Source organism: Vigna angularis, chromosome 7 (assembly GCF_016808095.1).
Source record: "Vigna angularis cultivar LongXiaoDou No.4 chromosome 7, ASM1680809v1, whole genome shotgun sequence".
NCBI classification, from domain to species: Eukaryota; Viridiplantae; Streptophyta; class Magnoliopsida; order Fabales; family Fabaceae; genus Vigna; species Vigna angularis.
The window spans coordinates 8,524,324-8,541,882 of record NC_068976.1 but is presented as its reverse complement, the minus strand read 5'-3'; the positions used below and the strand labels follow the sequence as shown (position 1 = coordinate 8,541,882).

Below are 17,559 nucleotides of genomic sequence, written 5' to 3'. Positions count from 1 at the left end.
TCCAAATATTCTAAGCATGACACAACCCCAAGATCAAACATGATTGTTATTGATACCTACAAAATAATGCAAGTAAAAGTAAGAACATAAGAAACCAATTGCAGTCAAGAAACAAGAAGAAAAAGAATGTACAAAACCACGAACATCAACCTGAGCAAGCTTAAAACTTTAGGAACCTTAAGCAAGCTCAAAACTTTAGGAACCCATCGCCCATGGAACGCAACCTAGCCTTGAGATCCTCGCAATACATCAAAATCATAGCTTCCACATACACTTCCACATTGTCGCAGTCGTTAATCTCCACCGAGTGCGACATTGCACCATCGCAGCGAAGCTTCTCCACGAAGAACCAACTCTTCTCGACTAAAACGCTCTGTCGGACCTGCATCGACACCCTCAGGTCGTCCGACGCGACCACTACATGAGCCGAAAATCGCCCCCCTCGAGCTCTAGAGGAGCTTGGAGAGTCGATCTTGCGCCTTGTGGTGCTTGTCGTCCCATTCTTCAATTCCGTCACTCTATTCTTTCTCCAACTTTCTTACTTTCTAACTATCGAAGAGTGGTTACTGTTTTACGCTTTTGAATTTTGACTATCGAAGAGGCTATTACCTCAGTTCTAAAGACAACCGTTGCATAAACCTTTCAGAATAAATTCAAAATAAAATTGTAAATGGAAAATTTAAAAATATCTACTAACTATAGGCCTCGGTTCGCGGTTAAACCGATGTTGACAAAATGGATTTGGAACGTTCTGAATCAGAGGTTGTCAATTTCTGACAGGACATACTACTTCGGTTGGTTAGAGAACCGAGGCAGTAGACTTATTTCGAAAAAGCTATCAGGGTTTTTTTGGTCTCGGTTGGTCAGAGAACCAAGATAGTATGCCTATTTCAAAAAAGTTGTCAAGGTTTTTTGCCTCGATTGGTTAGAGAACCGAGACAATAGACCTATTTCGAAAAAACTGTCAGGGTTTTTTTACCTCGATTAGTTAGAGAACCGAGGCAGTAGGCCTATTTTGAAAAAGTTGTCAGGAGAAAATTTTGATTGGCATTGGGTCAACAGGGTTTTTTTGCTTCGGTTGGTCAAAGAACCGAGACAGCATATACCCTTAGACATTAGTTCACACTAAACCAAGGCATATAGTGTCACCAAAATTACAATATTGCCACCACGTTTTTATACGCTTTGATTTTTTTTGAAAGTGAAGCGTAATGTGCGAGTTAAAAAGTTGTTTATTTACTAGTAAAAGCATGAAACATTATCTGTCATAACATTTTGAATAGAAAAACAAATCTATTTTAAACTAAATCAAAGCACAACTTACCTTGAGGTGTAGTAAGATACGTGATAGGACCTCTTGATGACTAATGAGACAACAACCACGACAACCTCCTTCGATAATTGAGTGAAAAAAACACATAATGTATCCTCGATTGGAAGATTCATCAAGTTACGAACAAAACGTCACAACAAGTCACATCATGGTAGTGACCATGTCATGACAATAGTCACGTCACGATAGTTTGAAGGCAAGACATGGTATGATCACTATAAATTTTCGTTAGATGCTCAACGCAAAATTGAGGAAGACAAACTGAAATTAAAGATGAAAATCCCAATACAAATCTGATTTCATCGAATAAGTTACGGCGGATAGTCAACAAGATATATCCATTGATAAATTTAACAACTAAATTCATTGATAAATTTGTCAATAATTACAATTTACTGTTGGATATTTTCATCGATAAAGCAAATAAAAATATCCATTAATAATTGTTTTTCGATAATTAATATTTATCAGCAAATTTTATTTTGTCAATAAAAATTAATGATAATTTACATTTTTATTCTTATTGAAAAAATATATATACTAATCTTTAAAAATTAATTTTTATCTTAATATATATATATATATATATATATATATATTTTAAAATAATCTTTGAACTTTGAGCTTTTCATTCTTGTTTTTTCTTCTAGTTTATTCTTCTAGTTTATTCGTTGGTGATAAAGAATTTAATGTTTTACTCCCTTCTTTGAAAGACCACACGTCTTATATGTACTTGGTCATACAATTTCTTTTTATCACCTTTCATTACTAGAAACTAGATATATAGTCTTTGACACAACAAACTTTTCAAATTTTTAAGTAATTATCTCAAAACACACTTTTCAATAAAAAATTATGAGAGATACTCTCACCTTTTAATCTTTCAAAACAAATATTCTTATTGAATTACTTTGTCTTTCAGTAACATTTTCTGCACAAAATAAAAAGATAGTTAAGTACATTTATTTCCTATAAAAAATAAATGATAAATAGTATAAGTTATGCATATATAAACACATGTAATTACTATAGATTTTAAAGCTTATCAATAGAATAAGATTTGTTCTTTACATGATAACACATTTATAAAGAATTTAAACTATATAAAATATGATGTACATATTAGTAAAATTATAAAATTATGTTCAAATTAATTATATTTTCATTGTATAAAAAAAATACTAAAATTGTAATTTGACCAAATTGATCTTACCATGATTCTCAATAAATCCTAACCCTATTGCTCCATCTCTCTATATTAATATTAATATTATTGTTCAGTTTTGGATCAATTTTTAAAAAAAATTAAATGTGATCTTAAATTTATATTTATTCACATAATTAATAAATAAAATTAAATGAATAATTAGTAAATTAAATTAAAATAAATTTAAAACAACTTATATTTGTTGATGAGAGTTCAACCAAAATTAATTAGTTAGATTCTCTAACAAATATTAATATTAATAATATGAAAAAGTGATAAATATTTTATACTTTATAGCCAGCAAAATAAAATAATAAATATCAAATGGCATAGGTATACTATTCTTACATTAATATTGGCAAGAAAAAAAAATCTGAGTTTCAAAAATTTACATATATATATATATATATATATATATATATATATATATATATATATATATATATATATATATATATATATATATATATATATATATATATATATATATTCCTCTGCTTTTGGCTACACCATCTCTGGTCCCCTAATGAAACCCATTTGCTGCCATCATTCTTCAATTTGTTATTCCAACAAAACACGAAGGTTTCTCCTTATGATTTTACTCTTTTTCCTCTTTTTTTTCTCATTTTACTCTTTCTTCTATACAGAGATATCTCAGAATCAGCCTGCGCTGTGAAGAATGTGAGAAATTTAAAGCAATTTAAGTTTGTGTTGGTGTTGGAATCTTCGCACAAAACTTTGTTCTACTGAGAAATTAGGTATGTCTTTTCTTCTGTAACTTCTGTGTGAATGTTTAATTCAGCTTGCTGCGTTCTCTCGTGCCAATTTTCCGATCTTAATTATCATCTTGCACAATTGAAATGAAGTTTTTTTTTTCTCATTTGAAGGAACACATCACTGAATAACCATTAAAATTAGAAAATGTTAGAGTGTTCCGTTTATGCGGCTTCAAGATCTTTAGTTTTGTCGATACAGGCTTCTGCCTCAACGATAAAGGTTTCTTAAACGTGAATTCAAGATATCTGTACCAGTTAGATTCGTACAAATTAGTTATGATTAACGGATCAAATTTGATTCAATTTGAGAGTGGTTGTGCTGCTTAATTTTAAAATGCTTTAGAATTTTTTAATCATGGAAGGGAAGCAAAAACTTTGATTGCGGAAAATAATAATTCATTTGAATGGAGTGTATTGTTATAAGTTTTGATTATTTTTTTAATTACAAATTTCTATACTATGATAAGTTATGAAAGTAATATTTATATTTAATTACTTAATTCTATTTTAATCACCATAATGATAGGTAACAGTAACTTGTCTTTTGATATAGAATTAGAAGGTTTGCATGATGGTTAATATATATATATATATATATATATATATATATATATATATATATATATATATATAAATTGTGGGACGTAATGAACTTATTAATACTTGATTATTCTCAAAATTTTAATTATCTATATTTTACTATTATCCTCTGCAGTAGCATGTATCTTTTTTTTAATTTAGATGTCAACTTGTATGATCATAACTTTTTATAAAGTAAATAGAATCATTAAAAAAATGAAGTGAACTATATATTTCTTATTTTTATTACAAACTTGTGGTAGAATTAATAGGTGGAGTTGTTTTACTTGTGGATTTTGCTTTTGTTATTATGAAAACTATATATGAAAGTATAAAATATATAGTTTTGTTTGATTAGTATATTTTTTGAATTTTTATTAGTTTTTTAATAAAATATTTTATCAAAAATTAAAATGTAATATAATTATTATAGTAAATGGTGTTATTATGTAACATTCCAAAAATACAGCTTGAAACTATATAATAGAATAATCACGTTCAATAATAATTCAGATCAGTTTTACACTAAAAGCGTGCGTACAATTTATAGCCGAACGACCTTACAAAAAGAGCTACAATTTTAAACTATAAAAGTTAAGCAAGTCTGACTGAACGGTTTACAAAGACCCAATACCGAACGGTCATACAAATAAACAGGGGAAGGTCATCGAACGACCACCTTACTATAAAACTAAACTACTGACCGAACGTCCTACTGTTCGGTCTTCACTTCTATCTCGACCAGGTTCTCTTCTTCCAGCGCATCTTCCAACAGCTCATCTCCTTCTACTCACATCCACACGGATGATCATTGCAATGACAAGACGAACGTACAAAACATGACAAGACAGGAAACACAGAGTAAGCTTATGTAATTTAATTCAGGTATAAACATGCATTTCACACAATCAAACACACAAGATATATTTCATCATATGTTTCATATAAAGCCTAATACTAGACTGACTGTCCGGACTGTATGAAATCTGTATAGCTACAAGCGTTCGTGCACCCGGGTGATGTAGTAACTGGGATACCCTCAACAGCTGCCACCCGAGGTTAGTCCTATCTATCCAAATTAACCATAAGGACTAGGACCTCCTACCATTCCCACACATGACTTACTCTCCTCTACGTGTGGACGAGTAATCACGGAACATCAGGATGAACCGCCAGCTTAGCATGCCCACATTCATACTTTACCAATTCCAATATTCAATCATGAGTCGTTCCTCCCCGGAACGCTCGTCCAAAATCCAAACATTTCAATCCACATCACATTCTCTTTATCTTTCATTCATAATCATCTCACTTAACCACCTCGTACAAAGATTCTTAAGGATCCCAAATACCAAACGTTCAACACTGATTCAGAACGAGACCGAACACTTGGAGCGAGATCGAGAGATCTCCAATTCCAGAACAGAGTTAAGACCAAGAGGATTACTATCAGTTTGAGAAAGAAACCGAGTACAATCATATATAAAAGTAACGACTAGAACGAACATTACTTAAAAATTAAGCCAATTAGATGAACTGACTCTTGAGAACTCCAACCGAACACTAAAAAGACCATGCCAAGTACTAAGACTCTAGGCCGGAACCAATGGATGCAGACACTTCAAGACATTCAAAGAATAATACTGAGAAGAATTCACATTAAGAAACCGAACACTTATGAAAACTTAGCTTATTTGAGTTTAGCATCAAGAAAAACAGAATGCCAGTCAATGACCGAGCACAGTAAAGAGAGAACTTTATTAAATTGAACGAACGTTATTTTCATCAATACATATATCATAGGAGAGAGAATGAGCACTTGGTGTAAGACCGAGCACTACTAAACTTATATTAGAAAGCTTGATAAATATAATAAGATACTATTGAAGTAGTGTTTAAGAATAAACGAGACTATACAAATACACACACACACATATATATACACTTAAGTTGATAACCGAACGCCAGGAACCAACTATGCTTGGCCGAACGTTCATGCATAGTTTCTCGAAACGAAGACGTTCGTCCTCAATTAGGATTCTTCCCAAATGAAAGAATCCAATTCCATCCAAGTTTACTAGGATTACCGAACGGTCAATGACCGTTCAGTGACGAACGCACACTATCATAGGAAAACTTCATATTTAGAATTCATTTATATTCAACTCATTTCTTAACACATAGTTTCATAACTTTATACATTCATATCATAATCAATTTTCATACTTCATACAATCCAAACATATCAACCATCGTATATTAATTCAGTCAAGTCAACGATCATTCATGCAACACACATAATCATACAAATTAACTTAATAAGTTTCCCTTACCTCGATACGTAGACGAACGCTCAAACGAACCAGAATAAAACTTGTCTCTACCACAGAGCTAACCTTCAACGATCACGTTGTTAAGAATACTGAACTATAGAGAAAACCAGAAACACTCAGACTACTACCACCTACTCAGACGACCAGAACCAAGGAGTTGCATGCAAGACGTAACCGAACGTACTAGAGAAAAGAGACTCACCAATTCAGAATCATAAACCAATCGGTTTAAACGGAAGCCCTTGACGCCTAGAGTGATTCTACGGTGCCTGAACGGAGATCGGAGAAGAAAAGGTGAGTGTTTCTTTAGAGAGAAGATGACGGAGATGTAGTGAGAAGGAGGAGAAAATGAAGTTTCGGAAATCAGAGAGGAAAATGGTTGCATGCAGAGAATGGTGTAAACTTTTGAAACTTAGATTTTTCTTCTATCAACCAAAGCCGAACGTTCAATTCCTTGCAGCCACCTATTTTCCATTCTCTGAAATTCTAACTCTCGTCTCGACACTTGGTTTCCACTAAAAAGGGTTTTGGAGTGCGTTTTAACGAGGTCTGATATATTACATGAAAAATAATTAAAAATGATAAAATAAAATAATATTCAGTATGATCAGAGACGTGACATAAGGGAATCCTTAGAGAGAGATGATAGAGAAGATATAGCCGGTAACAGAGTGGTGTAAAAATAAAGAAGAAAAAAAAGATGATAGAAGAAACAAACTGTATTAAGTATATGAAGGAGCCAATAATTTATATGTGGGTTAAATATGTTTTTAGTCCCTAAATTATTGATCGTTTCTGGTTTTCGTCCCTCTTTCAAAGTAAGGTACAATTTGGTCCTCATTCTTTTTGAAACTTTGATTTTAGTCCTCGAAAATTAACACCGTTAAAAATATGCTGACGTGGCTAACAGAAGACTGACAAATTTTTTTTTTGTCAGAGTTTATCAGCTTTTCTCCAGTGTCATCTCTCTCTCTTCAACTTCTCTTTCTCTCTCATTCTTCCAAACCCATTCCAATTCTCACTCTCATGGGTTGTTACCTCTCTTGCAAATGACCAATCCACAATCGCAACCTGCGACCCTCACTTTGAAAAGGTAATTTAATTTTTACATGGTGAATTGTTGATTTTACTGATGTATTGCATAGTATAGTTGAGTGCGAACCTTGGGACAATGGGTGGGGTTGTTTTCTTTTTGTTTCAAATTCTGGAAACAACCTCTCTGCTGGGTAGAGTAAAACCTCACTACTCCTCAAACCTGACAGGGTGGGAATCTCATGCGTTGGACTTTCATTTTCGTATTTTTTTTTAATATATTCATTTCTAATGTAGATATTTTGCCCAGTTTTATCATTTAAGCATGTTACCTTGTTGAGATGGCTTTAATGTCTGTGTAATTAGTTACTGAATCATTGTTACAAAATAAAAAAGGATGTCCCCTCGGGAACAAAATCACCTTCACCAAAACCAAAGGATGTCCGGCCAGCACCGTCACAACCTGCACCACAACCACAATGGTAGTCCTCGGTTTCTGTCTTTACAGCATCTAATGAGACAATAAAGGATGATGCAGATACTGCAGCCTACAGAATTGCCGATGCTGAAAGTAAGTCATATCTGGCTTCGGAAGCAGTAAAGGAGGCAGAGAAAATATCATTGCAGATACTCTAATCTCTTTCTTTCGGATATTCTCAGCGCCAGAAGCGGCGGGGGAGATTTCGGCGTAGTTCAAGTGGCGGATTGGTTTGGCAGCGAGGGGTTTGTGCTTCTTAAAGTGAGGGTCGCAGGATGCGATTGTGGATTGGTCATTTGCAAGAGAGGTAACAATCCATGAGTGAGAATTGGAATGGGTTTGGAGGAATGAGAGAGAAAGAGAAGTTGAAGAGAGAGAGATGACACTGGAGAAAAGCTGATAAACTCTGACAAAAAAAAAATTCTGTCAGTCTTCTGTTAGCCACGTCAGCATATTTTTAACGGTGTTAGTTTTCGAGGACTAAAACCAAAGTTTCGAAAAGAATGAGGACCAAATTGTACCTTACTTTGAAAGAGGGACGAAAACCAGAAACGGCCAATAGTTTAGGGACTAAAAACATATTTAACCCTTTATATGTTAGAAATTATAATAAAATAAGTTTGTATAGTGTAAAAATTATAATTAAATAGTTTGCAAACTATCTCATTTAACCTGCTAATATACTTGATGTTTTCGAGTCACGAAATAATTTTACTTTTTAAAACAATGAAACGAGAAGTAGTAATTGTATATTTTTTGTATTCAACAAGATACAATTTTTCATCCACAAGCAGTACATCCAAATGAGTATAATAAAATTAAATCACTACACCTTATCACAAAATATTTAGTATATTAGTATAATCTTAATAATTTAATGACTAAATATACAATTTTCATAGTTTATATAAGTATGCTTTTTATATAATATTTACCCAAAGTTTATGAATTTTCTCACACCCTACTTACTATTTTTTTTGCTTCCCTTATACATCACGAGAAAAAGTTGTTTTCGCTGAGTAAAGTTGTACTCCATTTATTCTCGTTTTGTAAGGGATTATACATCAAAAGATATTAGTAGTTAAATTTTGAAATTGACACCTCCAGTATTTTTATTAAAAGTGAACTTTATCAGTTTATTTATTTTAAATTAGGTATTTCTGCTAAAGCAGATAATAAAGTCAATCAAATTTCTTATATTTTAAAAAAACTAATATAGAGATATATATAGAGAGAATTTATCTATTGAGAATATATTCTTTTATAAGAGTGTAAATAATAAATATTAGAGATTAGATATATTTTTTGTATAAACGGTAAGCTAATACATAAGTGGGATGCTAATAAAGGCATCACCATTATTGGATGAAAAGTTGTCTTGTATTTATGTAGGAGTCTTTGAAGTGAGTATATTAGTTATTTTTATAAACTTTTGATGGTTACCACAAGTATTTTTCAAAAAAATAATTTTCAAAATATAAAGATTACAAAAACTAAATTTGAAACAATGTATTTGTATGTTAAAAATAAATAATTTCAAACATAAATTTATTTAAAAAGTCGTGTTAATTATACACCAGTAATCATGTTGTACATATACATCACCCACTCAATGTTGAGTTTGTGGGCAAGTATGTGTACCCTAAACATTTTTTTTTAAATAAATCGAATATTTATTTGGATACTTCTGATAATGGTATTATTTTTATACATATATATAGGAGCCATAACCAAATTATATTTAGTTTTTTTTTTCTGCTTAAATAGTTTTTATACATATAAGCCTTGGATTTTCTCGTTATAGAAAAAGTGATAGTTATATAATCTAAGTTGTAAAGAAAATGTGAAATATTAAGATACTGTTTCTTCTTTAACAAGATAGAGTAGAGAAGGATGAATTTAAAACTATTAAACTATGATTTTACAGTTTACTTTAGTTACTTAAAATATACTTGTGTCCACACTTCTTACCAATATCATTCCCATTTTTTTTTTGTATAAATCAGATTATATTTTTTGTTTGGATCGGAGGATAGAATGGGAAAATAAAATAAAAATATTAATATTAGTAAACATGTTATATGTTTATCAACTTTTTTTTTATTTCTTTTTATTTTGGATTCCAATTTTCCTTACTTAAAACAAACAAGACATTTATCTCGTAGCCTCATGATTAATATAGTTTCATATTTCTAACAGTAATTGATGATGTGTACATTAATGATATTATTATTATCCACTCATTCACATATAATATTAATAATAATATTTGATAATAAAATTTGACTTGTTTTCACTAAAGACAAGTAAATTTTTGTGAATGTTTTGTTAAGCAATTAGGTGATATAATTAATGTGGGATTAAAATTAATCGATTGAAAAAAATTGGAAAACTATAGATGCTAGTAAAAAAATTTATGGGATCAAAATTGTAGATTTATAACATTATAGAGAGCAGAAGTAGATTTAAACTTAAAAAAATAGTATGATAACTTATTTCATATATAATTAGATTTTAATTAATTTCAAATTGCCAGCTCATGAAAATGCTTCTCTATCCCCTGCTCCATTTATAAGCTAACAGATACAAAATACAGTGTTTATTTAACCTACAAATACCAGTTGGTATAACTTTTTTATCATTATATTCATACATACAAGTCATGTGATGAATATTTTTAAAAGTTAAGTGACTTATATAGTTATATATTTATTTGTATTCATTGTTTAAAATGCACGAATTCAAATATTTTCACATCCAAACAATTAAAAAAGACATAATGAGTGTCTAAAACAAATTGTTTCGACATGTATCCAAACATGTAATATATGCATAACTGCATTATTTAAATTTATTTCTTCCACCTTGTGTAAAAATATAAACCTTTTAGTTACCTCATGTGTGTATTTTTTAAGAATAATATATGGATAATCCTATTTAAATATATAATGAAACGTTACTCTATATAAATTACCAATCATCTATTTGTAATATACTTGTTAAGAAATTATATTCATTGTTGCAATATTATTACTCTTGATGAACACTCATTAGTTTTTCACATAAAATACCAGTTGTAATACCATTATTCTCGATGGGCAATGAACTTTTGCATAAAGTGAGAATGAAAATTACCCCACAATTTATCATTCAATATATTTAATCACCATATAAACTTATTTGTGTGCTATAAGCACACTGTTATAATCATCTGAAAGAATATTTTCTCAGAAACTTGCAGAAAAGCACTCATCAAATTGAACGGTGGTAACTGAAGATCTTTCTATATTACGGAATAATTGTGGAGGATAAGGTAAGGGCAATTGGGCACGGATGTGTACCTTTTGTGATGGTAAATTCACAAATAAAGTGAAACAAAACAACTATTCTTATCGAAGTTGGAATCAGATATTTATGTCAATTCAAGTCACTTTGGTCGGACTATTCTAAGATTCCATTCAAATGTTTGCTGCTATGTTACAGAGTTACGAATTCGTGGCGAAGCTTGATTGTCATTCATTTGGGTATCATATGCATGGCCCTGTAAAGCTTAAATATGTGTCATCACCACGTGGATTCTTGTTGTTGCTTGCTGGCGTGTTTGAAGCTGTGTTGAAGTGGATTGAACTTATTAAATACATTAATACATAGTATCAGAATGAACATGCTATCAACTCAGGATTTGATCATAGTGAATGAAATAAACGTAGTATTGAGTTTGAATCTGGAACATACAACTATCTTTTATTTTTCCATGTCAAGGGTCTTTTTCTAGTCATTAGATTTCGCTTGCACTACTGTTACTGTTTGGATGAGGAGGTTCCCTGTGGATTACACAAACATCTGAGCCAATTATATAAAGAATTGACACCACTCGTTACCAAAATCCTTAAAACAATGAGTTAATGGGTTTTTCATCTTTATATACTGATCTACTTTCTTATTTTTATCCAACATTCGACTTAGACTCACTTGGATACCTAACCACTGTTACATACTAGATAACGTCTTGCTCACAGTAGGCCATCTGACTTAGAGTTCTAAAACCAGTACACAATTATAGTTTGTACTGATCTTACACTAATCAAATACAATTTGGAAACCTAAAAAATGAAAAGTGCCAGAAGTTGTATAAAGTATGTGTCAATCCCACTATGTATATATTTTGCTTACCTAGCATAACATGAAAGGTGGTTGCATGAGAGTGATTCTTGCTTGAACGAAGTTATAAACCACACAATAATCAGAAGACAATCACTATAGTATGCAAGCCATGGAACTCATGAAAAAGTTATATGGAAAGCTCTCAACCACACGAACCATCTTGCTTTCTGTAATAATTGTGAGTTTTGTTACTCTATCTGTAAAGTAAATTGCTTTATTATGCGTGCTCCAAAGAAAGGAAAAGGTTATAGCATTTAATATTTCCACTATGGCATTAATATACTCTCTCTGGATTCTTCCACGTACCCATCTAGGTTTTGCACCGAAAATGTCTCCTTTTACTGATGCCATGATTCTCCTGTCATCCTCTTTATTCTTGTCTCTGTCTCTCTCTCTGCATTTGATAATCTACTGGGAAAGGAACGTTCGGTGCTTAACATGTTATTATTCCTAAAGTCATGTTCAAAGGTCAGGAAATGAAGCACGAGGATTCTTTACTCATGCTTGGAAGAATGTGTGCCTAATGCATTGCATTAAGTAGTGCTCTACCATCCCCCACTGATGACATCGGGGTTTTAAAATATGATATTGATTGTGTGATGCTTTTCAAATTTGTGAAATATTACAGGTATAAATATGGCACGTTATGCACTACACTTCATAAAACTATTGTGCACCATAACATATAGCATTCATGTAACTGATGATGGGATCTGTCTTAGGAACTTCAAAACTTATTTGATTCCTATGCTGTAGGTCTCATTAGTTACCTGTGATCCGTTTTGCAGTTATATTATATTGTATACTGCAAGTAGGAATCTGCACAAGAAAGTAACTGCTCTGTTTCTCTCTCTGACTAGACTTTTTCACTCTGATAAAGGGAAAACAAGGAAAGTTGGTGATTGGGGAAGTTGATTAAATGGCAAAAGTTTGTTGGCCATATTTTGATCCGGAGTATGAGAACTTCAGCAACAGAATCAACCCTCCAAGGTTCACTGTTTTATCTTCCCTTGAATTACAGCTCTGGCTTTCTTTTCTTTTCTTTTTCTTAGCAATGATCTGCAAATTGTGTAGATTCTCTCAGCATTTTTTTCTAGCTTAATTGGTTTAATGTAGTCACAAAGGTAAAAGGAAAAGAACAGAAGAACAATAAGGTTAAAAGCTTGGGCAATTCTTAGCTTAATTAGTGTTTATCATCAATTTAATCCCCGCTAGAGTCCAAGATTAACTCCCTGTGAAATTGGGGTTTGTGAAGGGAATTTCTAATACCCGGAAGAAGTGACTCTTTGATGGTAACTTTGTTTCCACTTCGCAGGGTCTCTGTGGACAATGATAGTTGCCATGCTTGTACACTAATCAAGGTATAATTTCTCAAAATGACTAATTGTGATAATGATATGGTCTCTTTGTGTTGAGTCATGATTTGGCAGCTGAGCATCTTGGGAAACATACCTAAACCATATGGATTTTCCAGTTACTTTAACCCTAGAGCTTTGTTTTTCTCACACTACGTTGAATTTAGCCTTATTCTTATTCTTATATGCCAAATGAGACTTTATTGTACCTTAGTCAATTCTCTGACTTAAGTAAAAAACTTTCACCAAATTTCATCTGAGCAGAAAATAATTCAAATTTTAGCCCCAAGTGACCACTTTCTTCATTGCCGTTGATTAGAAACATTCTCCCAGTTTCTTCCTTGTTCTAAATTGAATAAATGAACACAAAAAATAGTTGAAAACTGAATTGAAAAGCATATTGAACAGACAGAATTTCTGTTAAGATCCCATTAAGTCGATTGCTAAAATATTAAGTTACCCAAACCATTTAGATCCACAAGTGGCTATCATCGTCAGATCATATTTTTTCCGTAGTTCAAGAATGAATCATTAATATAGAGATAAGTTGATTCTATATCTAACGGAATTTTAATTTTTCAAAAAATAAACGCAGTTTGATAGTATTAACAAACCTGGAATTCTGCTGGAAGTGGTGCAAATCCTGACAGACCTTGACTTCATAATTACCAAAGCTTACATATCTTCTGATGGTGGATGGTTTATGGATGGTATGTTCGTGATTGAAAACTTGAATCGGTAATGCATTGACTACAAAAAATTGTCCTGTCCATGATTGTTGTTAGCCTAATTAAGAGCTGGTTACTATTGAGAAACACTGGTTGCTATCAAGATGCTCTTCATTACTTTCAGTTTTCTCTTGACCATGTATGTCCATTATGTATTTATTTTTCTATGCATATTTTGAGCCAAAAAGAGGGATAATCCACTGTTTGGTAGATTAAGTTCTTGTATGGCAAACAAGACATTGGTGTTCTTATGAACATATTCGATTAAGCATATCTTGTAAATAAAGATGAATTCATAGCTAAACACTGACATGTTTGAACAAATTGAATAAGCAGTATTTCATGTCACCGATCAGCAAGGCAAGAAGATAACAGACAGCAAAACAATAGACTTCATTGAAAAGGTATTCATCTTTCTTGTCTGCATATGATATATTATTATAGTTAAATATAATGTGATAGTATGTATTAGTAACAAAACAATCATGGAAAAAATTTTAGATAGTTAAATGGAGAATTGAGTGCACAATAAGTTTTATGTCTTAGAAAAAGAAACACACATCATTACCAATCATGAATTTGTTCGTTTAAACAGAAAGTCAATTGTAGTATAAACAAAATAATTGGTTCACGCCATATTCAAAACCAGATAGGATTTGTATCCTTTCTCATTTTTGAATCTCCAATTCACTTGCGAACTCTCCTAGAAACTTCCACAGTCTAGAAAATACACTAGTGATTTTGCTAAAAAAACAGGTTCATTGTAGTAGCTAGATACCCTCCATTTACCTATGTAATATAACAAAATTGCTTCCTCACAGTGACATGAATATTTAACACACATCAAATACTGAGTACTATTTGGGAACATTACAACAGGCTCTAGGACCAAAGGGCCAGAGCACAGAAGGAGTGAAGAGTTGGCAAGGCAAAAGGGTTGGAGTTCACTCAATTGGTGATCATAAAGCCATTGAAATCATTGGAAGGGACCGCCCGGGTCTCTTGTCTGAGATATCAGCAGTCCTTGCCAGCCTCCAATTCAATGTGATTGCTGCTGAAGTTTGGACTCATAACATGAGAATAGCTTGTGTCCTTTATGTCAATGATGCTACAAACCAAGCCATGGATGAATCAAAAAGATTGTCTATTATGGAGGAGCAGCTCAACCACATCCTACGCGTGTGTGAGGATGACGAGAAAGTGGCTAGGACCAGTTTCTCAATGGGTTTGACCCACATGGATCGCAGGCTCCACCAAATGCTATTTGCTGACAGGGACTACGAAAGTGCTGGAGTAACAACAACAGATTGTCCTCCTTCTTTTAGGCCAAAAATCAGAATAGAACGTATTGTGGAAAAAGGGTACTCAGTAGTTACTGTAAGATGCAAAGATCGAGCAAAATTGATGTTTGACATTGTTTGCACTCTCACCGACATGCAGTATGTGGTTTTCCATGCTACAATCTCATCAGAAGGGCAATATGCATCACAGGTACACATCATTTATAAAAAATAATCCATTCTGTACTTCAATTTACCATCATACATAATTACTGTGATCATTTAACTTTTGGTTTGCTCAATTGATTTTAACCCAAATCTTGAGGATGCAACTGTAAAATAGTTCATCACAAACTACAAAGTTGAAATTCATACGGGAATTTACTCGGGAAAAGAATTGAACTGCTGTAGGGTCTTTTACAGAGTTATGTAATTGAATGTTGTAGTATAAAAATGAACAAATCTACTTACGTGAAAATTTGTAATTGAAAAACAGTGAAAACTCATTTGCAGTGTTAGTAGATAAACTATTCTTCAAAAACATAGATGTAGAAAGACCAAGTTGAAAAATGTGGACTAAGTGTTTGATGTGCATTGCTAGGAGTACTTTATCCGGCACATGGATGGATGCACGCTTGATACCGAAGGAGAGAAAGAAAGGGTCGTCAAATGCATTGAAGCTGCTATTCAAAGAAGAGTTAGCGAGGTAATGTGCAGTTTACATTTGATTGATGCATGTTTTTTTAACCCATACCAAAAAACGAAGGCGGGGATGAACTTCTGCATCTCAACTTAGTAAGTTCTTCATGCAACTTGATTTCATAAGATGGTGTTGCAATAATCATTATGCTATGTCGTAACTACTGAATTAATTTTCTCTTGACCCCTTTTCTTCTGAAGTCAGCGATCTACTATATTCTTTTCTGCTCATTTCTTTCTTTCCCTCTTTCTTTCTCTTCATCAGAAACTCTTCTGAGTTTAACCCAATTAATACATTTTGAACCTGCAGCTATCTACTTGTATTGTTGCGAATGGTACGGCAGATATATGGGGCTAAGTTCCACTCAGATTGTATGTGACCATCATATCCACCTAATGAATCGGTGACAGTGATGGTCTTTTGTCTTCAATAGAGCATTAGAGCTTAAGAACCTATAATCTCCACGTAATATCATCTCATCCACATCCCTATCACCTAAAAATTACAAGTTAAAAACATTAAGGCAAAGTTTGTCCTTTGGTTTTATCATATGCAAATTGAGTTAATGTGAAGGATGCTTGTCATACTCTGGAACAACATACAATTAATTACGTGATAAATGTCACACTATCCTATTTGACAATTTATGCATAGAATACAATTAATTATCATCATCATGATCATAATAGTGTTGTTAGCATTGATCCTGTGGATGGTGGACACAGGGTGTGAGCCTTGAACTGTGTGCAAAGGACAGAGTGGGGTTGCTGTCAGAAGTGACAAGGATTCTACGAGAGAATGGCTTAACAGTTAGTAGGGCAGGTGTGTCAACCATTGGGGAGAAAGGGCTAAATGTGTTCTACGTGAGAGATTCATCTGGGAACCCAGTGGACATGAAGATCATAGAAGCATTACGCAAGGAAATTGGACAGACAGTGATGGTCAATGTGAAAAGGGTACCTGGCAGTGCCAAAGCACCAGCTGAAACCCGAGGTTGGGCCAAAACAAGCTTCTTCTTTGGAAACTTGTTCGAAAGGTTCTTGACTTCATAATCAGAGTTCAGAATCATGCATTGGTATACTTGCCTGCTTATAAAAGACACATCAAAATGTGTATATATTTAAGAATAAAATCAAAGGTTGTTCAGTGTCTCACTTGGGTAGGGCTTGAACTTGTCCCTTTTGTTTTAAACCAATGCTTATAAGATGTAACTTATACTCAGTCTTTCCTTTGGCATATCTGTCTCTCAATGTTATCCTATTTTTCACTCATCTACTTTCTTTATATTAACTTTTGTTTTACATAATGATGCTGTGATGCATACAAATTTTTTAAGTTAATTTAATATTATTATTTTATTTCTTTATAAATATAAAAATTATCTTTTTTATGTTTTTTATTTTCTTTTAAATATAAAAATTGATTTTTTTTATAATTATTATATATTCTATTATTATTCTATGTTTTATGACTTAAAACAACAAAAAGCCTCAAGGTCACTGTATCATTTTTCATATTCAAAGTCTAAGTAATTTTACGAAGGACATAACTAAGTTATATAAATAATTTTAGATGTAAATATATTTTAAGTTTT

At 32.4% G+C, this 17,559-nt stretch overlaps 1 protein-coding gene across 23 annotated transcripts; it reads left to right on the top strand.

Annotated features, from left to right (window-relative positions):
• Positions 1 to 3,047: 3,047 nt before the first annotated feature.
• Positions 3,048 to 17,240, top strand: LOC108338597 (ACT domain-containing protein ACR3). Of its 23 annotated transcripts, XM_052866646.1 has the most exons (11): positions 3,048 to 3,122; positions 3,188 to 3,298; positions 10,970 to 11,051; positions 11,222 to 12,530; positions 12,691 to 12,892; positions 13,218 to 13,263; positions 13,853 to 13,967; positions 14,322 to 14,389; positions 14,865 to 15,476; positions 15,867 to 15,971; positions 16,691 to 17,240. In XM_052866646.1, the coding sequence occupies exons 5-11, from the start codon at positions 12,822 to 12,824 to the stop codon at positions 17,015 to 17,017; spliced, it is 1,344 nt and encodes a 447-aa protein (XP_052722606.1). In that variant the 5' UTR covers positions 3,048 to 3,122; positions 3,188 to 3,298; positions 10,970 to 11,051; positions 11,222 to 12,530; positions 12,691 to 12,821; the 3' UTR covers positions 17,018 to 17,240. The 23 variants fall into 23 exon arrangements, with proteins under 23 accessions (XP_052722606.1, XP_052722618.1, XP_052722616.1 ...); XM_052866653.1 differs by having other exon boundaries at positions 3,055 to 3,298; positions 11,222 to 11,262; positions 12,783 to 12,892; XM_052866652.1 differs by having other exon boundaries at positions 3,055 to 3,298; positions 11,222 to 12,370; positions 12,783 to 12,892.
• The last annotated feature ends 319 nt before the right edge of the window (positions 17,241 to 17,559 follow it).